The sequence below is a fragment of the Rana temporaria genome, chromosome 1, assembly GCF_905171775.1.
Source record: "Rana temporaria chromosome 1, aRanTem1.1, whole genome shotgun sequence".
NCBI lineage: Eukaryota > Metazoa > Chordata > Amphibia > Anura > Ranidae > Rana > Rana temporaria.
Genome location: NC_053489.1, coordinates 66,541,094 through 66,563,422, shown reverse-complemented (window position 1 = coordinate 66,563,422; position 22,329 = coordinate 66,541,094). Strand labels below are relative to the sequence as shown.

Genomic DNA, 22,329 nt, shown 5'->3' with positions numbered 1-22,329 from the left:
CAGAAGAAATAAGGACATTTAAAAGCAAATTTGAAGGATTAGGTAAGTGAAGACGTTCAATACAACGAAACGTACGTCGGAGGCGGTACCCGGTCACGTGACGTGCCCCCCCACTCGTGGAGCTGACAGCTGGGAACGCGAGGCTGTGCTACGGCGGTAGCAAAGATCCCGGACGACCCAAACACTCGTACCACAGATAAAGCGGTGAAACGTCTGCAGCCCCAGTGTCGGGTAGGCACTTATACAGTAAGAGGCCATCTTGACTTTTTTTCCTTTGTTTTTAAAAAAGTTTTTTATTAAAGCAGTATTACGCTATTGGCTTCTCCATTGATTTTTTGCATATCCCTGTTTGGAATTCCTGGTGATGAGGCTAATATCAATCTTGTCGGCATGTGTGCAGGCACAATCCTGCATAAGCTCTTATGACTAACTTTTTAATTAAAGTAGTCCATATAATCTGGTAAGCGCATCCATTTCTCATCAGCACGGCTTTGGGTGTTAAAGAAGATTGAAGTGTGGTGGTGGCATTTTCCTTTTCACTTAAGCAAGATACAGCAAATTAAGAAGATTTATTATCATCAATTTGTGACACTTCACTTGTTATACTATTGGGACTTGATGTCATCGAGTTGCTCATGACATGGAGACACTATATATTTTTAATATTTGTATTATTTATCCTATATTGTCTAGTTTTAATATGATCACTCTCACCAATGATTCATCGATTTATCACTGGGTAGTCTAGCGCCCTCTATTTTCTATTCCCAAGTGAAGGAGGACTGCACTAAGGTAAGGAAGCTATTTAGGAAAAAATAATTGTACCTTTACAACCCCTTTAACTGAGTGGTTGGCTCCCAGTCAGTGTTCATTTCTAATACTTACATTTCGATGGAAGTTGGATGATCAGAACTTCACTGAATTCTGAAAATACAGTATTTTCTTTCTGCTTACAGCGGATCTTCACCCAATACTCACTCCCCATCCTTAGGCCATAGATTGATATATGTGTGGTCTTAGAATCGTACTAGGAAAAACAAATAATAAACAGACATTATTTTGTGGAATTAGCCTTGAATGCAACGCAATGAAATTAACACATTGGGATCAATTCACAAAGCTTTACCATATGCGATAAGGGTATTAAGTTACTCATTTGCATAAATTATTACATTCAGTAAATAAAGTCCAATTCACCCAGCTACCAAAGTTTTGTAAAATGATGTACCGGGCGATGTTCGCCTAGGATGTGTGTTTGTTGTACTGTCTGTTTTGTATGTACAAAAATGTCAAAATAAAAATTTACCTTTAAAAAAAAAAAAAAAAAGTCCAATTCACAAAAAAAAAAAAAAATGATTATGTGGTATTTACCGCAACAAAAAAAAAGAATAAAAAAATGCTGGCAAATATTGCATAAAAAGGTCTTAAAGGGGTTGTAAAGGTACAATTTGTTTTCCTAAATAGCTTCCTTTACCTTAGTGCAGTCCTCCTTCACTTACCTCATCCTTCCATTTTGCTTTTAAATGTCTTTATTTCTTATAAAAAAATCCTCATTTCCTGTTCTTCTGCTTGTAACTCCACACAGTAATGCAAAGCTTTCTCCCTGGTGTGGAGTGTCATGCTCGCCCCCTCCCTTGGACTACAGAAGAGTCAGGCAGTGTTGCCAACCATCCGTATTTTTACGGACAGTTTGTAAAAACGGGCACTTTTTGTACCCGTTCGTAAATGTCCGTGGTTGCGGGAATGTGCCAGTAAAAATAACCGAGATTGGTTCGGCTTGGAACTGCTCATGGAGATTGGAGGCAGGGGGTGATGGTGGCTGTGGTGGCACCGCAGAGGGGAATGGAGGCAGGGGGCAATGAAGGCAGGGGGAGATTGGAGGCAGGGGGTGTTAGTGGCAGGGGGTGATTGGAGGCAGGGGGTGTTGGTGGCACCGCAGAGGGGGATGGTGGCACCATAGAGGGTGGGGGATGGAGACAGGGGTTGTTGGTGGCACCGCAGAGGGTGATGGAGACAGGGGACGATGAAGGCAGGGGTGATTGGAGGCAGGGGACCTGGGGGAGATTGGAGGCAGGGGGAGATTGTGGCACGGCAAAGGGGGGTGAAGGCAGGGGGTGTTGGTGGCAGAAGGGGATGGAGGCAGGGGGTGATGTGACTAAATAATTTGCCCTTATTATATCGAAAATAACAAAAATGTTTTTTTTTTACCTTAATATCTACCTTAAATCGCATTGCTATTTGCCTAGCATACTTGTTTGTAGCCTAAATACTGAAATTTGCATCTAAAAATTTAATTAAGTAACTTTTGTGAAATGGCAGTAAAAACGTGGCTGCGCCAGTAAATTTCGGGTGTCGTGCCAGTAAATGTCAATCTGGTAGGTTGGCAACACTGGAGTCAGGACGCTCTCTACGTTGCAGATAGAGAAAGGAGCTGTGTGTTAGTGGGCGTCCCGACTCTCCTGTAGTCCAAGGGAGGGGCGAGCACGACACTCCACACCAGGGAGAAAGCCTCACATTACTGTGTGGAGTTACAGACAGAAGAACAGGAAGTGAGGACATTTAAAAGCAACATGGAAGGATGACTTAAGTGAAGGAGGACTGCACTAAGGTAAAGGAAGATATTTAGGAAAAAAAAATTGTACCTTTACAACCCCTTTAATTAAGTCCAACTCACAAATGGACCAAAGAGTAAAAAAGGATGCTATAATTACCACCAGGCTTTTGCTGGCAGTATCACATGCAGTATTTGCCAAAAAACAGCCTGGGGGTCAGGGGACCCCTAGCCTGTTCTTTGACAAACAGCTGGTTGCTAAGCAGCAGGCCGGGAAGCTGGCCGCCGCATTCTTAACAACCGATGACTCCTCAGCTGTCAGTAACTTCCCGCTAAGAGCTATTATTTTTTTTAAATTAGGTGTGCTTTTTTTTTTTATTGTCATCTGATGAGTCACCCATTGTTAAAGATGCAGCGGCCGGCTTCCTCACCCGCTCCTTAGCAACCAGCATTGTCCCTGTTTCTTTGACAAACCCTGGCCAATGCAGTAATTACCGCTAAATAGAACAAATACCGCATTCGGTATTTAACGGTAAATTACCTTCACAATTGATTAACTGCATGTGGTATTATACCGCATTTTTCTGGCCATTATTAAACTCTTAGGCTGCTTTCACACTGGGGCATCGGCGGTAAAACGTTGATATTTTTAGCGGTGCTTTGCCATCCTTTTTGCAGGGGTTTTTGGCCGCTAGCGGAGCGCTTGTAACCACCACTAGCGGGCCATAAAAGGTTAAAACGCCCCGCAAAGTGACGCTGCAGCGGCGCTGCCCATTCATTTCAATGGGTAGGAGCGGTGTATACACCACTCCAAAGATGCTGCTTGCAGGAGTTTTTTTTTAATGCCCTGTCAACGCATCGCCTCAGTGTGAAAGCACTCAGCTTTCACACTGAGACTGCAGGGGCTATTTTTAGCCCAAAAGCGACTATTTACCCTGCATGCAGCCAGTGACATCACCGGGGCATGCGCTCTGAAGGTCTGGGAATACCTTGTCGGAACTTCAGAGCTTTGTGCTGAAACTAAGGGCTCCCGTGCGTGGGAGTGACCTCATTGTGTCTCCAGCCAAATAGGGAGCCAAGCACGCAAGCCCAGAAGAGAGACCGGGGGAAGATGTCAGCCCTCTTAGCAGTGACAGCACGCTGTGGGAGGGCAAGTATTCCATTATGTGCTAGTATGCGATGAATGACAGCACATTAAACAATTGCCTTACAGGTGTTTTTTTTTTTTTTTAACAGCTGCATTAGTCTTTACAATACATATGTAGACACTCCTTTCTGTCAATGAAACAAGAAATTAAACTCAGCGCTGCTCCTGTGAACTAACATACACATATATATATATATATATATATATATATATATATATATATATATATACCGTATTTATCGGCGTATAACGCGCAAGATACGCCAGAATTAGGCTAGGATCCGACTGGTGTAAATCACTTACACCGTCGGATCCTAAATGCAATACAACGCCGACCGCTAGGTGGCGTTTACGTTCAGGTCTCATTTGTTTATGCAAATCAGCCTGATACGCCGATTCCCGAACAAATTAGCGTCGCGTAGCCGTCGCTTACGTCGTTTCCGTAAGCGTAAGGTTACCCTTGCTTTATGAGGGGTAACCTTACGCCAGTCCGCCGTATGCCATGTTAAGTATGGCGTCGGGTCCGCGTCGGCTTGTTCCGTCGGTTACGTCGTTTTCCTAAGTTGTCCGCGAATACGACTTTACGTCAATGACGCCCACGTCGGCGTCATTGACGTTTTCCGTCGAGAACTGGAGCATGCGCACTGGGCTATTTTAAGCCCGGCGCATGCACAGTTCGATCGGCACGGGGGCGCGCTTAATTTAAATACAAGCCGCCCCCTTTGAATTACGCGGGGATACGCTGGGCCAATTACACTACGCAGTGTTGCCAACGTCCGTATTTTTACGGACAGTTCGTAAAAACGGGCACTTTTTGTACCCGTTCACAAATATCCGTGGTTGCGGGAATGTGCCAGTAAAAATAGCCAAGATCGGTTTGGCTTGGAACCGAGCATGGAGATTGGAGGCAGGGGGTGATGGTGGCTGTCGTGGCACCGCAGAGGCGGATGGAGGCAGGGGGCAATGAAGGCAGGGGGTGATTGGAGGTAGGGGGTGTTGGTGGCACCGCAGAGGGTGGGGGATGGAGACAGGGGTTGTTGGTGGCACCGCAGAGGGTGATGGAGACAGGGGACGATGAAGGCAGGTGTTTGGAGGCAGGGGGAGATTGGAGGCAGAGGGAGATTGGATGCAGGAGGAGATTGTGGCACGGCAAAGGGGGGTGAAGGCAGGGGGTGTTGGTGGCAGAGGGGGATGGAGGCAGGCGGTGATGTGACTAAATAATTTGCCCTTATTATATCGAAAATAACAAAAATATGTTTATTTACCTTAATATCTACCTTAAATCACATTGCTATTTGCCTAGCATACTTGTTTGTAGACTAAGGGCCAGATTCACAGAACAGATACGACGGCGTATCTCCTGATACGCCGTCGTATCTCTTGTTCTATCTATGTGGCTGATTCATAGAATCAGTTCCGCATAGATATCCCTAAGATCCGACAGGTGTAATTGACTTACACTGTCGGATCTTAGGATGCAATACTTCGGCCGCCGCTGGGTGGAGTTTGCATCGTTTTCCTGCGTCGGGTATGCTAATGAGCATTTACGGCGATCCACGACGGTTTTCACGTTCGTTACGTCGTCGCTAGTAATTATTTTTCCGTCGCAAATTTACACCTGCTTAACTTTAGTCGTTCCAGGGTCGAATTTCAATTTTTTTTTGTTTTGGCGTAAGACGTCCGGGAATACGAATGGACGCTATGCATGTCGCCGTTCTATAAAATGACGTCACATCGCGCAAAGCACAGCGGGAATTTCTAAACTGAGCATGCGCAGTACGTCCGGCGCGGGAGTGCGCCTAATTTAAATGGTATACGCCCCATTTGAATTGGGCGGGCTTGCGCCGGACGTGTTTACGATACACCGCCGCAAGTTTACAGGTAAGTGCTTTGTGGATCAGGAACTTACACTGAAAACTTGCGGCAGTGTAACGTAAACGGGTTGTTACGTTGCGCCGCCGCAAATGTATGAAAATCTGGACCCAAATACTGAAATTTGCACCTAAAAATTTAATTAAGTAACTTTTGTGAAATGGCAGTAAAAACGTGGCTGCACCAGTAAATTTCGGGTGTCGTGCCAGTAAATTTCAATCTGGTAGGTTGGCAACACTGGCGTCAGGACGCTCTCTACGTTGCAGATAGAGAAAGGAGATGTGTGTTAGTGGGCGTCCCGACTCTCCAGTAGTCCAAGGGAGGGGCGAGCATGACACTCCACACCAGGGAGAAAGTGTCGCATTACTGTGTGGAGTTACAGACAGAAGAACAGGAAGTGAGGATTTCTCAGAAGAAATAAGGACATTTAAAAGCAAAATGGAAGGATGAGGTAAGTGAAGGAGGACTGCACTAAGGTAACGGAAGCTATTTAGAAAAAAAAAAATTGTACCTTTACAACTCCTTTAATTAAGTCCAATTCACAAATGGACCAAAGAGTAAAAAAGGATGCTATAATTACCACCAGGCTTTTGCTGGCAGTATCACATGCAGTATTTGCCAAAAAACAGCCTGGGGGTCAGGGGACTCCTAGCCTGTTCTTTGACAAACAGCTGGTTGCTAAGCAGCAGGCTGGGAAGCTGGCCGCCGCATTCTTAACAACCGATGACTCATCAGCTGTCAGTAACTTCCCGCTAAGAGCTATTTTTTTTTAAATTTAGGCGTGCCTTTTTTTTTTTTAATTGTCAGCTGATGAGTCACCCATTGTTAAGGACGCGGCGGCCGGCTTCCCCACCTGCTCCTTAGCAACCAGCATTGTCCCTATTTCTTTGACAAATCCCGGCCAATGCGTTAATTTACCGCATTGAATAATGCGGTAATTACCGCTAAATAGAACAAATACCGCATTCGGTATTTAACGGTAAATGAGTGAATTGAACCTTCACAACTGATTTATTGCATGTGGTATTATACCGCATTTTTCTGGCCGTTATTAAACTCTTAGGCTGCTTTCACACTGGGGCATCGACGGTAAAGCGTTGATATTTTTAGAGGTACTTTGCCATCCTTTTTGCAGGGGTTTTTGGCCGCTAGCGGTGCGCTTGTAACCACCACTAGCGGGCCATAAAAGGTTAAAACGCCCCGCAAAGTGACGCTGCAGCGGCACTTTGCCGGTGGTTCAGCGGCGCTGCCCATTAATTTCAATGGGTAGGAGCGGTGTATACACCACTCCAAAGATGCTGCTTGCAGGAGTTTTTTTTAATGTCCTGCCAACGCATCGCATCAGCTTTCACACTGAGACTGCAGGGGATGAAGCGTTTTTCAGGCGCTATTTTTAGCCCAAAAGCGACTGAAAACGCCCCAGTGTGAAAGGGGTCTTAGTGAATCGACCCCAATGACTTTATTACGCTCAAATGGACTACATGACGCTTCTAGCTGTATTCTCTTACACGGTCCAATGTATTAATGTATTAAATGTTTAAGCAAGATCATTTTATAATTTGCTCATCATTATCCTTTTGTTAAATGATTTCTGAATGAAATTGTAAAAAACATTACCAATATGTGTTAATGTTTTAAAAATGTTCGGTGCGTAATTATTTATGGACATGGGGCGGCCATATTTAAAGCGGTAGTAAAGTCAGTTTTGCAATTTTACCTACAGGTATACAGCTATAATAAGGCTTACCTGTAGGTAAAATGAATATCTCCTAAACGTGCACCCTTTAGGAGATATTTACCCTGCATGCAGCCAGTGACATCACCTAGGCATGCGCTCGGAAGGTCTGGGAATACCTTGTCGGAACTTCAGAGCTTTGTGCTGAAACTAAGGGCTCCCGTGCGTGGGAGTGACCTCATCGTGTCTCCAGCCAAACACGGAGCCAAGCACGCAAGCCCAGAAGAGAGACCGGGGGAAGATGTCAGCCCTCTTAGCAGTGACAGCACGCCGTGGGAGGGCAATTATTCCATTATGTGCTAGTTTGCGATGAATGACAGCACATTAAACAATTGCCTTACAGGTGTTTTTTTTTTAACAGCTGCTTTAGTCTTTACAATACATATGTAAACACTCCTTTCTGTCAATGAAACAAGAAATTAAACTCAGCGCTGCTCCTGTGAACTAATATATATATATATATATACTGTATATCTCTTAACAATATACTAAAGTGCTCAGTGCCAATATAGTGCAAAATAAAGTGAAAACAATAAAGTCCATCAGGTATGGAGTGTTGAGCTGGTAACAAGTTGAAATATATTTTGGTGACTTTCTGTGCTCCCCTCCTGGGTCCCCACTCACCAGATGGAAATGGTATATACGCCTGTATCAGAATGGTAATGCCCGTCCACAGAGTAAGTTGGTGTGTCTGGCCTTTAAGGAGAGATGTCTGTTGACCTCCTCCCGCTGATCCAGATCCTTCGAGTTCACTCGATCAATAACAATCCAGAGCGATGTGATTTTAACAGAATGGAGGAAAGAGCATATAGTGTAATACTGCCAATTTTATTTTAAAAGGTTTAAAATCATTACACTTACATGAAAAACTTAAAAACGTGCAGAGATTGCCGCCTTGGCATACAAACAGCCTTCACAGATACATCTGTGAAGGCTGTTTGTATGCCAAGGCGGCAATCTCTGCACGTTTTTACGTTTTTGATGCAAGTGTGATGATTTTAAACCTTTTAAAATAAAATTAGCAGTATTACATGTTCAGTATTACATGTTCTCTATTTGGCTCGACGAGTTCCTCGTCGGTTTCCTCGGCCAAAAGTGTACACACGACCGGGTTTTCTCGGCAGAATACGCTCCGATCGAGTTTCCTGGCTGAATTCTGCCGAGAAACTCGGTCGTGTGTACGGGGCCTTACTCTGTGGACAGGCATTACCATTCTGATACAGGCGTATATACCATTTCCATCTGGTGAGTGGGGACCCAGGAGGGGAGCATGGAAAGTCACCAGAATACAGTATATTTCAACTTGTCACCAGCTCAACACTCCATATGTGATGGACTATTGTTTGCACTTTATTTTGCACTATATTGGCACTGAGCATTTTAGTATATTGTTAAGATATATATATATATATATATATATATATATATATATATATATATATATATATGTTAGTTCACAGGAGCAGCACTGAGTTAAATTTCTTGCTAAATTGTTGGGGTACTTACTCTTACACTACAGTAGCAGCCCTATTATTAATTATTATTATTATTACTGTTTAGACACACTACCATAGCACGGGTTTGTAATTTTCCTTTTTTCACTCCTTTCTGTCAACATGTCATCTCTCAGGCCTCGTACAGACGACCGGATCTATCCGCTGGGATTGATCCGCGGATCAGTTCCAGCAGATAGATCCGGTCGTGTGTACGTCCGAGCGGACATTTCCCGGCGGATAAAAATCCAGCCGACGGATTCCCAGCGGATAAAAATTTCTTAGCATGCTAAGAAATCTATCCACTGGAATCCAGTCCAGCGGACTGATCCGGTCGTCTGTACAGACTCACCGGATCAGTCCGTCCGCTCCCCTCCCTCGCATGCGTCGTAATGATTCGACGCATGCGTGGAAGTATTTACCTTCCAGCGTCGCGCACGTCGCCGCGTCATCGTCGCCACGATGGCGCGACACGTCACCGTGGATGTATTCCGCGCGGATTTTGATCTGATGGTGTGTACAGCCATCAGATCCAAATCCGCCAGAGGATTTATCCGCTGGAAACGGTCCGGCGGATATCCTCTCGTGTGTACGGGGCCTCAGTATATGTAACAGTCGAATTGGCTTCTAATGTGGTACTTCCCTCTCTCCGTATGATTATCTACAGGGGATTATACAATCTGTCTTGATATTATAGGAGGCTAATATCAAGACAGATTTAGGTACTTGAACTAGTTGCCTGTAGTTCAGCGTTAACCACTTCAATACAGGGCACTTTTGCCCCCTTCTTGCCCAGGCCAATTTTCAGCGCTGATGCATTTTAAATGACGATTGCGCGGTCATGCTACACTGTACCTATATACATTTATTATATTTTTTTGGAGACAGACAGAGCTTTCTTTTGGTGGTATTTAACACCACTGTGTTGTGTCGCTTTTTATTTTTTTGGCTTAACCAATGAAAAAAGACCAAAAATGTGTAAAAAAAAAACAAACAAAACCTTTTTCTTTGTTTCTGTTCTACAACTTTGCAAATAAGTAATCGCCTAAACAATCGGAGCGGAAGTGGAAACAGGTACCTGTCAAAATCAGCTACCCACTCCACCCCCCCCCCCTCCCTAAGGCCGAGTACTCACGAGCAGACATGTCCGATGAAACCGGTCCGCGGACCGTTTTCATCGGACATGTCTGCCCGGGGACTTCTGTTCGATGGCCGTACACACCATCGAACAGAGGTCCGCGCGTAAACAATATGCGGGGCGTGTCCGCGGTGTCGCCGCGTCGATGACGCGGTGTCGCCGCGACAATGACGCGGCGACGTGGGCGGCCTGCCTTTAAAATGCTTCCACGCATGCGTCGAAGTCATTCGACGCATGCGAGGGATGGCGGGCGGCCGGACATGTACGGTAGGTCTGTACAGACGACCATACATGTCCGGGCGGACAGGTTTCCAGCGGACTGTTTTAAAGCAAGTCCAGGAAACCTGTCCACTGGAAACCTGTCCGATCCGCCCGAAAATGGTCCGCTCGGGACTACACACGGCCAAACATGTCTGCTGAAACTGGTCCGCGGACCAGTTTCAGCAGACATGTTTGGTCGTGAGTACGGGGCTTAAAGCTCCATTTCACAAACAGGAGCCAGGGAGGAGGCCTTAAAGCGGAACTTCCCTTTTCGGGTGGAACTCTCGCTTTAATGTCATATACTAAAAAATAGGGGTAATGGTCAGGTGTCCACAACCCTTTGGCTATCTGGTGTACATTATAGTAATAGTTTCTGGCACATGTTTAGAAAATGGTATTAAATCTTAAATTCCCCTTGGAACATACTATATATATATATATATATATATATATATATAAATATATATATACATATGCGTTTCTTTTTGACTTGGACTTCCCCGTCATCTCAAATCTATTTGGACCCTGCCTGCCTGTGAATATAAAATAAACATATCATTAACCGTCTTCCATTTGTGCCATTGGCCATTATTACGTGCGCTTCATATTCCAGTGTGATCCATCCACTTCTAACATCAGCTGTGGCTGGAGGCAGCCAGTTAGTTCAATGTCCATGTGCAAACGGGTTCCGCTGATGTTGAGAGCTGTCCAGTTCAAAGCTCTGGGGAGGGCCGGACGCACTTAATAAACAAAATTTCAAAATGCTACAAATCAGAATACAAATAGATCACAAATCATTGTACAATGGCAACAGAAAACAAACTTTGTGGACTCCCTATTGGTACGCATGAGCTAAAACGCTTTCACATTTATTCCGATATGTTGCCAATACATGAAATGGTATCTTACCAACATGCTACAATGTAGTGCAACAGCAGGAACAAGTGCTGAATAACTGACAATAATGAATTTGGTTAATAAAGCAATGTATTATGGCACAAAACCTAGGTCATTGGAAACAAAACACACATTGGCCCCCTACATAGTCCAATGTAAATCACTTATAAAAAAGATGGCTTGCTGCTCCTCTAAGCCTCGTACACTGACCGAGAATCTCGTCGTAAATTAAAAAGTCATTTTCCTCAACGAGGTTCTTGTCAGGCTTGTCGAGAATCTTGTCAAGCTTTCCTTGCATACACACTGTCAAGACAAAAATCTCGTCATTCTTCAAACGCGGTGACGTACAACACTACGACGGCACTATACAGGGGAAGTTTGATTCCACTGGCACAACCCTTGGGGCTGCTTTTGCTAATTTCATGTTACTGCGTGTTAAGTAAAAGTTTGGTAACAGACGATTTGCGCTTTTCAGTCTGTTACAGCGTGACAAATGTGCTATCTCCATTACGAACGCTACTTTTACCGAAGGTGCGCTCCCGTCTCATACTTTATTCTGAGCATGCACGGGTTTCTAAGCATACACACACAAACGTGTTTCTCGTCGTAAACCAGCCCGACGAGAAACAGGACAAGGAAATTGAGACTCCCGATGAGAAAAAAAGAGAACATGTTCTCTTTTTTTCTCGTCGAGATCCACAACAGTTTTCTCAACAAAAAACATACACACGACCGTTTTTCTTGGCAAAAATGCTCTGCCAGCCAGTGTACAAGGCCTCAGTCCCACATTCAGAGTAAATCCTGGGGAAACATAACTGTAATAAAAGAAGAGTACAGAGGGTACTTGAAGTAGCCAGGCAATGCAGAGTGACACCTAGAAGTGGCCGGAGTGTTGCAGAGTTCGCACCAGAAAGCAGCCGTCACTGGATGATATACTACAGAGTCACCTTGGAGCCCACAGTGTAGTCTAATGCCCGGGAAGCGGGTCCAGCTCCAGGGGAGCGAATGACATGTTTCAGGTCTGTGTACACCCCTTTCTCAAGCCGCCTTATGATACTTATTATGATGTACCTATCCCCATATTTTTACATATGAGAACAATTTGTTCTTTGTGTAATGAATCGCACACTTGGGTGGTTGCACCCTCTGTACTCTTATTATAATTTGGTTAATAAATACCTTTCTAGTGTTTTTATGTTATACGTCAATATATTACAATGTGAAATATATATTTTGGTTATTTTACACATACATAATATGTATGTGACATCTTTTCACACACTGTAATCAACAGTGATAGCTAAATCCTGCTGGTGGGTCATATAATATATTGTATATAATAAACAGTGGGGCCAATTCACTAAAGCCGTGTACATACGATCGGTCCGTCTGATGAAAACAGACCGATGGACTGTTTTTAATCGCTCAAACCGATCGTGTGTGGGCCCCATCTGTCTTTTTTCCATCGGTGTAAAAAAAAAATAGTACATGTTTTAAAATTTTCCTATGGATGAAAAAAACAATAGAAAAATCCGATCGTCTGTGTGGAACTCCATCGGAGAAAAATCCATGCATGCTTAGACTGAATTAGGAGACAGGAGCACTCGTTCTGGTAAAACTAGTGTTCGTACTGGAGATTGCACATTTGTAACGGACTTAAAAGCACAGAGGCTGAAAAGCGCGAATCTGCTCTCACCAAACTTTTACTAACACGTGGTAACATAAAATCAGCAAAAGCAGCCCAAAGGGTGGTGCCACTGGATTTGAACTTCCCCTTTATAGTGCCATCGTACATGTTGTACGTCACCGCGTTTTGGCACGGTCGGATTTTTGACTGATGGTGTGTAGGCAAGACTGATGAAAGTCAGCTTCATCGGATATCCGACGAAAAAATCCATCGGATTAGATTCTATCAGATATCCGATCGTGTGTACAGGGTTTAAGAGTTAAATAACGGCTATTAATATGCGGTAACAATTGTGCAAGTGTTCAATTCACAAGGGCCGTCGTAATTCTTAATCTGGGCCGTCGTAATTCTTAATCTGGGCCGTCGTATCTATGCGACTGATTCTTAGAATCAGTTACGCATAGATATCCATTAGATCCGACAGGCGTAAGTCTCTTACGCCGTCGGATCTTAAATGCTATTTTTTTTGTCCACTAGGTGGCGCTTCCGTAGTTTTCCCCGTTGAGTATGCAAATTAGCTAGATACGCGAATTCCCAAACGTACGCGCGGCCGACGCAGTAAAGTTACGACGTTTACGTTAGGCTTGTGCCGGCGTAAAGTTGCCCCATGGTATATGAGGCACAACCAATGTTAAGTATGGCCGTCGTTCCCGCGTCGAAATTTGAAAAGTTACGTCGTTTGCGTAATTTCGTCCGTGAATGTGGCTGGAAGCCATTTACGTTCACGTCGAAACCAATAACGTCCTTGCGACGTCATTTGGAGCAATGCACCCTGGGATATTTTACGGACGGCGCATGCGCAGTTCATTCGGCGTGGGAACGCGCTTCATTTAAATGCTACATGCCCCCTACCCGCCAAATTTGAATTCCGCCGGGTGATTTACGCTACGCCGCCGCAACTTTACACGCAAGTGCTTTGTGAATAAAGCACTTGCCTGAAAAACTTACGGCCGCGTAACGTAAATCAGATATGTTACGCCCGCCCAGTTTTACGCCGATCTACGAGAATCTGGGCCTAAGAGTACCTTGCCCAGAGTACCTTGTCCCAATGTTGATGGGGGGCAAGGGCCCCATCCCCACAGCCATGGCCAGTGGTTGTGGGGGTCTGCGGGCAGGGGGCTTATCGGAATCTGGAAGCTCCCTTTAAGAAGGGGGCCTCCAGATCCCGCCCCCCTATGTGAATGAGTATCGGGTATATCATACCCCTACCCATTCACCAAAAAAGTTTCATAAAGTAATAAAAACACACAGACAGTTTTTGACAAATCTTTTATTCAAAAAATCAAAAAATTGTGCCCCCCGATATAAATCCACCATCAATCACGCTGCCCGCCGTTGGTGAAGGTTGGCTGCCTACTGCAGGCTCCGCCGTCTGACATTTTTTATATAGGTAAGGGGTGGGGCCATCTGGCTCAGTCACCTGGTGGCTCTGACCCTTGTGACATCGCAGACCGATGCATGATGGATTGGTGACATCACAAGTGGGTGCAGCCACCAGGTGACATAGCCAGGTGCCCCCGCATCTTATGTGTATAAAAAATGGCAGACGGCAGAGCCTGCAGTAGGCAGAAAGCCTTTACCGACGGTGTGAGCGTCTTTGGTATTTTCTCTTTTTCGGGCCAAGGGGGAAGCGGGGGCCACTTTTTTTATTCTTTATTTTTCAATAAAAGAATTGTCAAAAACTGTCTGTTTGTTTTTATTATCTTGTGACACTTTGTTTGGTGAATGGGTAGGGGTACGATACGCATTCACATAAGGGGGGGGCAGGGATCTGGGGGCCCTCTTCCTAAAGGGGGCTTCCAGATTCCGATTAGCCCCCTGCCTGCAGACCCCCACAACCACGGCTGTGTGCATGAGGCTCTTGTCTCCATTAAAATGAGGACAAAATGTTTTAGGGTGGGGGAATGTACTGTAAATATGAACTACTGTATAAGAGTTATAATTACAACGTAGTTCATTTTTAATGTCAGTTCATACGAAAACAACTTACCAATACCATCGACAGTGAAGGAGTATTCATAAAATGTGACATTGTCACTGATTAGACGGACTTGATACCCCACCCAAATCGATGTATAGGTCTCGTTGAAATAGCATCCATTTTCACCAGCAGACACTGTGTCGGGGCAATCAGTCCAATTTAAGCCTCTGATGAGAGAAAATATACATAGTAAGTTATTTTACAGAAAGTCAAGCAAACATAAATGGAGACATTATTGATGTGTTTGCTATTCTGTTCACATGATATATCACCAAAGGAATTTGTTTGCATAGCTGTTTTTTTTAAAGGGTATGTAACTCTAAAGCCTCGTACACATGACCAGTTTCCCACCGGAAAAACTGCCATGACAGCTTTTGGTCGGGAAAACTGGCTGTGTGTATGCTCCATGGCAGTTTTCCGGACAGGAAAACCGCCCGAAAAAAGGAGAACAGGTTTCCTTTTTTCCCGCCGTTTTTTAACCGGGCAGTTTTCCTATAGGAAAAGCCTGCGGGGGAGCATACACACGGCCGGGTTTCCCGGCCAAAGCTCTCATAGCAGTTTTCCTGTCAGAAAAACTGTCCGTGTGTAGAAGGGAAAAAGCTGCCGAGCCGGTTCTCGGCTTTCCCCTCGGGTTTCCCGGTGGTAAAAAGTCTGCTAGGAAACCCGATCGTGTGTACCAGGCTTAACAATGAACTTCTCTTGTTTGCATCCTCTACATCTACGCCATAGGGTTGAAAAAACTCGGATCCCTTCAGCCACTCAAACGACATTGATGCAGTGATCTCCCCCACTGTGCTATTGTATTCTGACAGCGGGGACTTCTCCCCGTAAAATTACCCTGATCAGCACTGCAGCCCATGGTGGCCATGATTGAAAGCTGGTTTTCAAGCAGGACCATTTGACAGAAGCCGGCTCTTAGACTAGCTTCTGTTAAACAGACAGGGCTACACAGGTACTGAAATTCGTCCACTTCCTGCTGAACTGGCTGAATTTGGGTATTTGTACAGTATACCTAGCTTGAGTGTTGTCAACCCATAGCACATTATGTCTGAGCAACAACTTTCAGGGCAGGATCACAAGGTAGTATTTTAATGAAATATGCAGATTTTAAATGTTTAAAATTATTCCTAAGATTGCATTAACGCGTAAAATTTGATTTTAGTTTAGATTCATATCTACTTAATGTTATTTATTATATGAGTAGTTCTACGGCGCTAAAAGAGATGTTTATTCATAGAAAGCATGGAAATTTCAGCATTAACCACCTAAAGTGTAAGTACAGTATACTCTCCCATCATTTTCAGGCAAGGAAGCTGCCATCTCGGCCTCTGTTTAACCACTTCAGCCCTGGAAGGTTTCATCTCCTTCATGACCAGGCCAATTTTAGCGATACGGCACTGCGTTACTTTAACTGAAAATTACGCGATTGTTCGACATTGTACCCAAACAAAATTGATGTATTTTTTTCCCACAAATAAAGCTTTCTTTTGGTGGTATTTGATTTATTTTTTGCGCTATAAACAAAAAAGAACAACAATTTTGAAAAAAACAAAACAATATTTACTAGAAATGGCAGCAATGAGCGATTGTTAGCGAGACTGCGACATTGCAGCAAACAAATTGGACACTAAGTGACACTTTTTGGGGATCACTGACACTAATACAGTGATCTGTGCTAAAAAATGCTCTGAAAAATGTGTAAATGACACTGGCAGGGAAGGGGTTAACATCAGAGGCAATCAAAGGTGCTAAATGCGTTCACTGTATGTGCTTTCTAACTGTGTGGGGAATGCCGACACTAGACAAAGAGACAGATCTGTCCTCCCGATTAGTAGGAATCACAGATTTCTCTCTTCTTGTTTGACAGGACGACGGTCTGCCTCGTTTACATAGATCTGCACTGTTCTGTCATTCCCCTGAACGATCGTGGCATTAGACCCACTGATTGGCTCCCGCTGTGTCCAATCACCCCTCCTCAGAGTGAGCTGCTGGCAGCGGGCAAGCCCCAGACCAGGTAGCACGAACAAAGTACAGGTACATTGTGTTGCGCCCTGCTCCTGATGACCAGGCGCTATGTCAAATTTAGAGGGTGTCTGAGCTGGTAGTTTAGCTCAGATTTTTGTCAATTGGGGCTAAATCAGCCTCTGTTCAGGCTATGGCTGTGCTTGGAGGGATTTCCCTTTGTTTGCCTGTAGGTGGAGATACCACCACAGGCCAATGTTGGAACTAAGGCAAGCCATGGTGTATTGGGTTTCTTTCCTCAGGAACAGCCCTGTGGGAGTGGTCTCCCCACTGGGCATTCTGCGGAAGAATACTTAAGGGGCACACGCCATTTTATGGGGCCCTTTTTCGCCTCGTGGGGCGAGGTATGTGTCGTGCAATTTTTAGCCTCAGGACCATGCTGGCCCGAGGCTGCATTTCTGCCTGGTAGGCCCAGTTACCCTGACTGGGGCCTATGCTTTGGAGGTGATCCTGTGCTGTCTGTCCTGCGGGAGGAAGCCACTCAATAGAGGAAGCCAGGAGAGGACCTGTTCCGGAAAGGACCGAGCGGAAGGCTGGTACTTTGGGAGAGGCCTGGTAACTTTTTGAAAGATGAACCGTAGCCTACAATACCTTACAGTGTGCCGGGTTGGCTTAAAGGCTCTAGAACTGTAAGGCTGGATCTCCGGGTACCAAATCCTGTGGCAGAGGATTCCGGAATCCCTCATCTGAACTTGCAACCAGTCTGTGGCAGAGACTGAGATTATTCTTGTCAGTGCATCATCCCGGCTGCTAGGCTAGGTGAGAGGGGCCTATCCGGGTTAGCAATACCACTCGAGAGAAAGTGGTGAGTGTGACTTTGAAGTTTAGCAATTCCCCAGGGATCTGTCTTGTGCACCTGAACCTTCCCCTGATCCTTCATCCCTCTACTTCTACAAGTTGTTTGAAAATAAAAGCAAAAGAAAAGGAGCTATAACTTGAGGACATTGAACTTTTTACAGACTCTCAACCCCTAGACGACGAGGAACGATGTAACGTGCAAGGCCCAAAGCTAACCAGCAGCTCGGGTAGTGCTACAATTGTTTCACACAGCCGGACCGCCCTGCCACAGTATTTGTGCGGTGGGTGGACCGGGTATAGTTAATCTTCAACGGTCATGATGCTGTACATGTGATCAGTTATGACACCAGCATGGGATAGTTTGACAATTTGGTTGAGAGGACATACAATGTGACCTTTACATTCCCGGCATGTGCTGGAAACATAACTGTTTTTTTTAAATGGCTAAATCGATGGGTTTATGGGCTCTTTCACACGTCCGTTCCGTTCGTCCGTTTTTTGGACATCCGTTAACGGACCGCAATGCTTCCCTATGGGTTAACGTCCGTTAGCGGATGAGCATCCGCTAACGTCCGTTAGCATCCGTCTGCGTTAAGTTCCGTTTTTTGGACGGAAGAAAACCCTATTTTTCTTCCGTCAAAAAAACAGAACGGATGAAAAACGGATGATCCGTTTACCATCCGATCCGCTAACGCCGTGTGCGGCGTTTGGTATGAATCCTGAGGGGGAAGTCCCCGCCGGATTTTAAATAAAAATCCGGCATGGGTTCCCCCCTCAGGAGCATACCGGGCCCTTAGGTCTGGTATGGGTTGTAAGGAGACCCCCCCCTACGCCGAAAAAACGGCGTAGGGGGTCCCCCTACAATCCATACCAGACCCGTATCCAAAGCACGCTACCCGGCAGGCCAGGAAAGGAGTGGGGACGAGCGAGCGCCCCCCCCCCTCCTGAGCCGTACCGGGCTGCATGCCCTCAACATGGGGGGGTTGGGTGCTCTGGGGCAGGGGGGGCGCACAGCGGCCCCCCCACCCCAGAGCACCCTGTCCCCATGTTGATGAGGACAGGGCCCCTTCCCGACAACCCTGGCCGTTGGTTGTCGGGGTATGCGGGCGGGAGGCTTATCGGAATCTAGGAGCCCCCTGTAATAAGGGGGCCCCCAGATACCAGCCCCCCACCCTAAGTGAATGGATATGGGGTACATCGTACCCCTACCCATTCACCTGGAGGCAAAAAGTTAAAGTTAATAAACACGACACAAGGGTTTTTAAAATAATTTATTAGTCTGCTCCGGAGGCCCCCCCTGTCTTCTTTATTAGCTCTTTCACCAGGGGGGGCTTCTTCTTTGACGTCTTCGGGTGGGGGCCGCTCTTCTTCGCCGCCGTCTGGTTCTCTTCCACCGCCGGGGGGGTCGCTTTTATAAAAGCCCCCCCCCCCCGGCGGGTTTCCTCCGACGTCTTCGGCGGGGGGTGGTGTGCTTCTTCTTCCGCTATCCGGGGGGTCTTCTCCGCTCTCCGGGGGTCTTCTTCTATGTTTGCCGCTCTCCGCTGTTGACTCGGCGCACCCCGGTTCTTCCTCCCGCTGTCCAGTGCCTTCTCCTTCAGCGCTGAACGTCTTCTTCTTCTTCTTCTTCTGTGCTGTGACGTCGTCTTCTTCTTCTTCTCTTCTCCCGATGTTGACACGTCGCCTCTTCTCGCTGCAATGACAGGTGCGCGGCTTGCATCGGACTTATATAGGCCTCACAGTCCCATCATGCTCCGTACCTACCCATGTGATACCTACCCACGTGGGTAGGTACCGGAGCATGATGGGACTGTGAGGCCTATATAAGTCCGATGCAAGCCGCGCACCTGTCATTGCAGCGAGAAGAGGCGACGTGTCAACATCGGGAGAAGAGAAGAAGAAGAAGACAACGTCACAGCACAGAAGAAGAAGAAGAAGAAGACGTTCAGCGCTGAAGGAGAAGGCACCACAGCGGGGAAGCACCGGACAGCGGGAGGAAGAACGGGGGTGCGCCGAGTCAACAGCGGAGAGCGGCGAACATAGAAGAAGTCCCCCGGAGAGCGGAGAAGACCCCCCGGATAGCGGAAGAAGAAGCACACCACCCCGCGCCCGAAGACGTCGGAGGAAACCCGCCGGGGGGGGGGGGGCGCTTTTATAAAAGCGCCCCCCCCCGGCGGTGGAAGAGAACCAGACGGCGGCGAAGAAGAGCGGCCCCCACCCGAAGACGTCAAAGAAGAAGCCCCCCCTGGTGAAAGAGCTAATACAGAAGACAGGGGGGGCCTCCGGAGCAGACTAATAAATTATTTAAAAAACCCTTGTGTCGTGTTTATTAACTTTAACTTTTTGCCTCCAGGTGAATGGGTAGGGGTACGATGTACCCCATATCTATTCACTTAGGGTGGGGGGCCGGTATCTGGGGGCCCCCTTATTAAAGGGGGCTCCCAGATTCCGATAAGCCTCCCGCCCGCATACCCCGACAACCAACGGCCAGGGTTGTCGGGAAGGGGCCCTGTCCTCATCAACATGGGGACAGGGTGCTCTGGGGTGGGGGGGCCGCAGTGCGCCCCCCTGCCCCAGAGCACCCAACCCCCCCATGTTGAGGGCATGCAGCCTGGTACGGCTCAGGAGGGGGGGGCGCTCGCTCGTCCCCACTCCTTTCCTGGCCGGCCGGGTAGCGTGCTTTGGATACGGGTCTGGTATGGATTGTAGGGGGACCCCCTACGCCGTTTTTTCGCCATTTTTATTTAAAATCCGGCGGGGACTTTCCCCTCAGGATTCATACCAAATGCCGCACACGTGTAGAATTGGCGGGAATCCAAGTCGGATCTCCCGTCGCTTCTATGACGTGCTTGCTGGAATGTGCTTTTACTATTCCAGCGAGTGCGAGATGTCGGCACCCTGTCGCCGAGAATCAGCGCGATGCCGTCGTGCTAAAAACACATTCTCGGCGGCAGGCACTGTATGTAAAAAGCCCCCCAAAAAAAAAAAACGGATGAAAAAACTGATGGAAAAACTGATGAAAAACTGACGAAAAACGGACGAAAAACTGATGGAAAAACGGATCAACTGATGAAAAAAAAACTGATCTAAAAAACTGAGCTGACGTGTGAAAGAGCCCTAAGGCTGGGTTCACACTACGGTTTTCCCGTCCGTCAGCCGCATACGATTTCAGTATTGAAAACGTACGGGCCCGGACGGGAAAACGTATAGATAGAGAATGCATTGCAAATCGTATGCACTCAGATGCATCCGGGTGCGTACGATTTGCTGGCAAAACGTTTTTTAAACGTCCGCAAAACCGTGTTCAACCACGGTTTTGCGGTCGTTTTTAAAACAGTATGGCAAACGCATACGTTTTCCTTTAACATTAATGTCAATGGAAAACGCACATGTGTGCGGTTCCATACGTTCCCGTCCGTTTCAGCCGCATACGGTTTTTCATATAAATCGTATGCGGCTGACGGACGGGAAAACCGTAGTGTGAACCCAGCCTAACTCTGCTTTAAAGTGGAAGTAAACCTCGCCTATCGTTTTCAGCCAAGGAAGCTGCCATCTTGGCCTCTCTTTAATCTACAACTGCCATGATACTGCACATGTGATCAGTTATCACACCAGCCATTGGATGGTTTACAGTTTGGTTGAGAACACAACCAAAGGGGCTGTTTTTTAAACTACTAAATGGGTGGGTTCACTTCTGCTTTAAGGTCCGCGCCCTCTAGCAGTTTTACTGCAACAGGACGGCACCTCTGTGCCGGGCACGCGTTTGTGTTAACGGCGCTTCAATTCAGCTGTGATTACACACAGCAGGAGCCAATCCGCAGGTACTGTGGACTCATTGTACACTGGCACCCTCCGATGATCCTGCAGAGAGACAAAACGGGGGTCTGCCTATGTAAACAAGGCGGTTTACCTTTCTGACAGGATAAAAGAGATGAAATGTGTGTCCCTGCAAAGCAGGGAATACATTTAATCTCTTCCTCTAGTACAAGTACCTCCCACAGTACAGTAAAACACTGGCTAGGCACTCAGTTAACCCTTTGATTGCCCCTGATGTTAACCCCTTCATAGACAGTGTCATTAATACAGTGACAGTGCATTTTTTTTTAGCACTGATCACTGTATTAGTGTCACTGGTCCCCGAAAAGTGTCAGTGTCCGAATGGCCGCTGCGATATCACAGTCCCACTATAAGTCGCTGATCGCCGCCTCTACTAATAAAAGAAAAACATCCCATAGTTTGTAGACACTTTGGGCTGGATTCACGTAGATCGGCGCATTTTTTCGGCGGCGTAGCGTATCGTATTTACGCTACGCCGCCTTAAGTCAGAGAGGCAAGTGCTTACGGCGGCGTAGCGTAAATGGGGCCGGCGTAAGCGCGCCTAATTCAAATGAGGATGAGGGGAGCGTGTTTTATGTAAATGATTGGTGACCCGTACATATCTCAGTGTGCATTGCTCCAAAGTATGCCGCAAGGACGTATTGGTTTCGATGTGAACGTAAATTACGTCCAGCCCTATTCACGGACGACTTACGCAAACAACGTAAAATTTTCAAATTTCGACGTGGGAACGACGACCATGCTTAACATTGGCTAGGCCACCTAGGGGGGAGCTTTATCTTTACGCCGGCGTACCTCTTACGGAAACGGCGTATCTTTACTGCGACGGGCAAGCGTACGTTCGTGAATCGGCGTATTTAGTCATTTACATATTCTACGCCGAAATCAACGGAAGCGCCACCTAGCGGCCAGC

The 22,329-nt window shown here is 46.5% G+C and overlaps 1 protein-coding gene across 1 annotated transcript in view; it reads right to left on the bottom strand.

The window, feature by feature from the left end:
• The window catches only part of GHR (growth hormone receptor), a 581,985-nt gene that overhangs the window by 13,141 nt on the left and 546,515 nt on the right, over positions 1 to 22,329 (bottom strand). Inside the window, 5 exon segments of the mRNA XM_040343700.1 lie at positions 886 to 1,027; positions 6,424 to 6,514; positions 10,761 to 10,857; positions 10,860 to 10,937; positions 14,772 to 14,929. Coding sequence (XP_040199634.1) covers positions 886 to 1,027; positions 6,424 to 6,514; positions 10,761 to 10,857; positions 10,860 to 10,937; positions 14,772 to 14,929 — 566 coding nt within the window.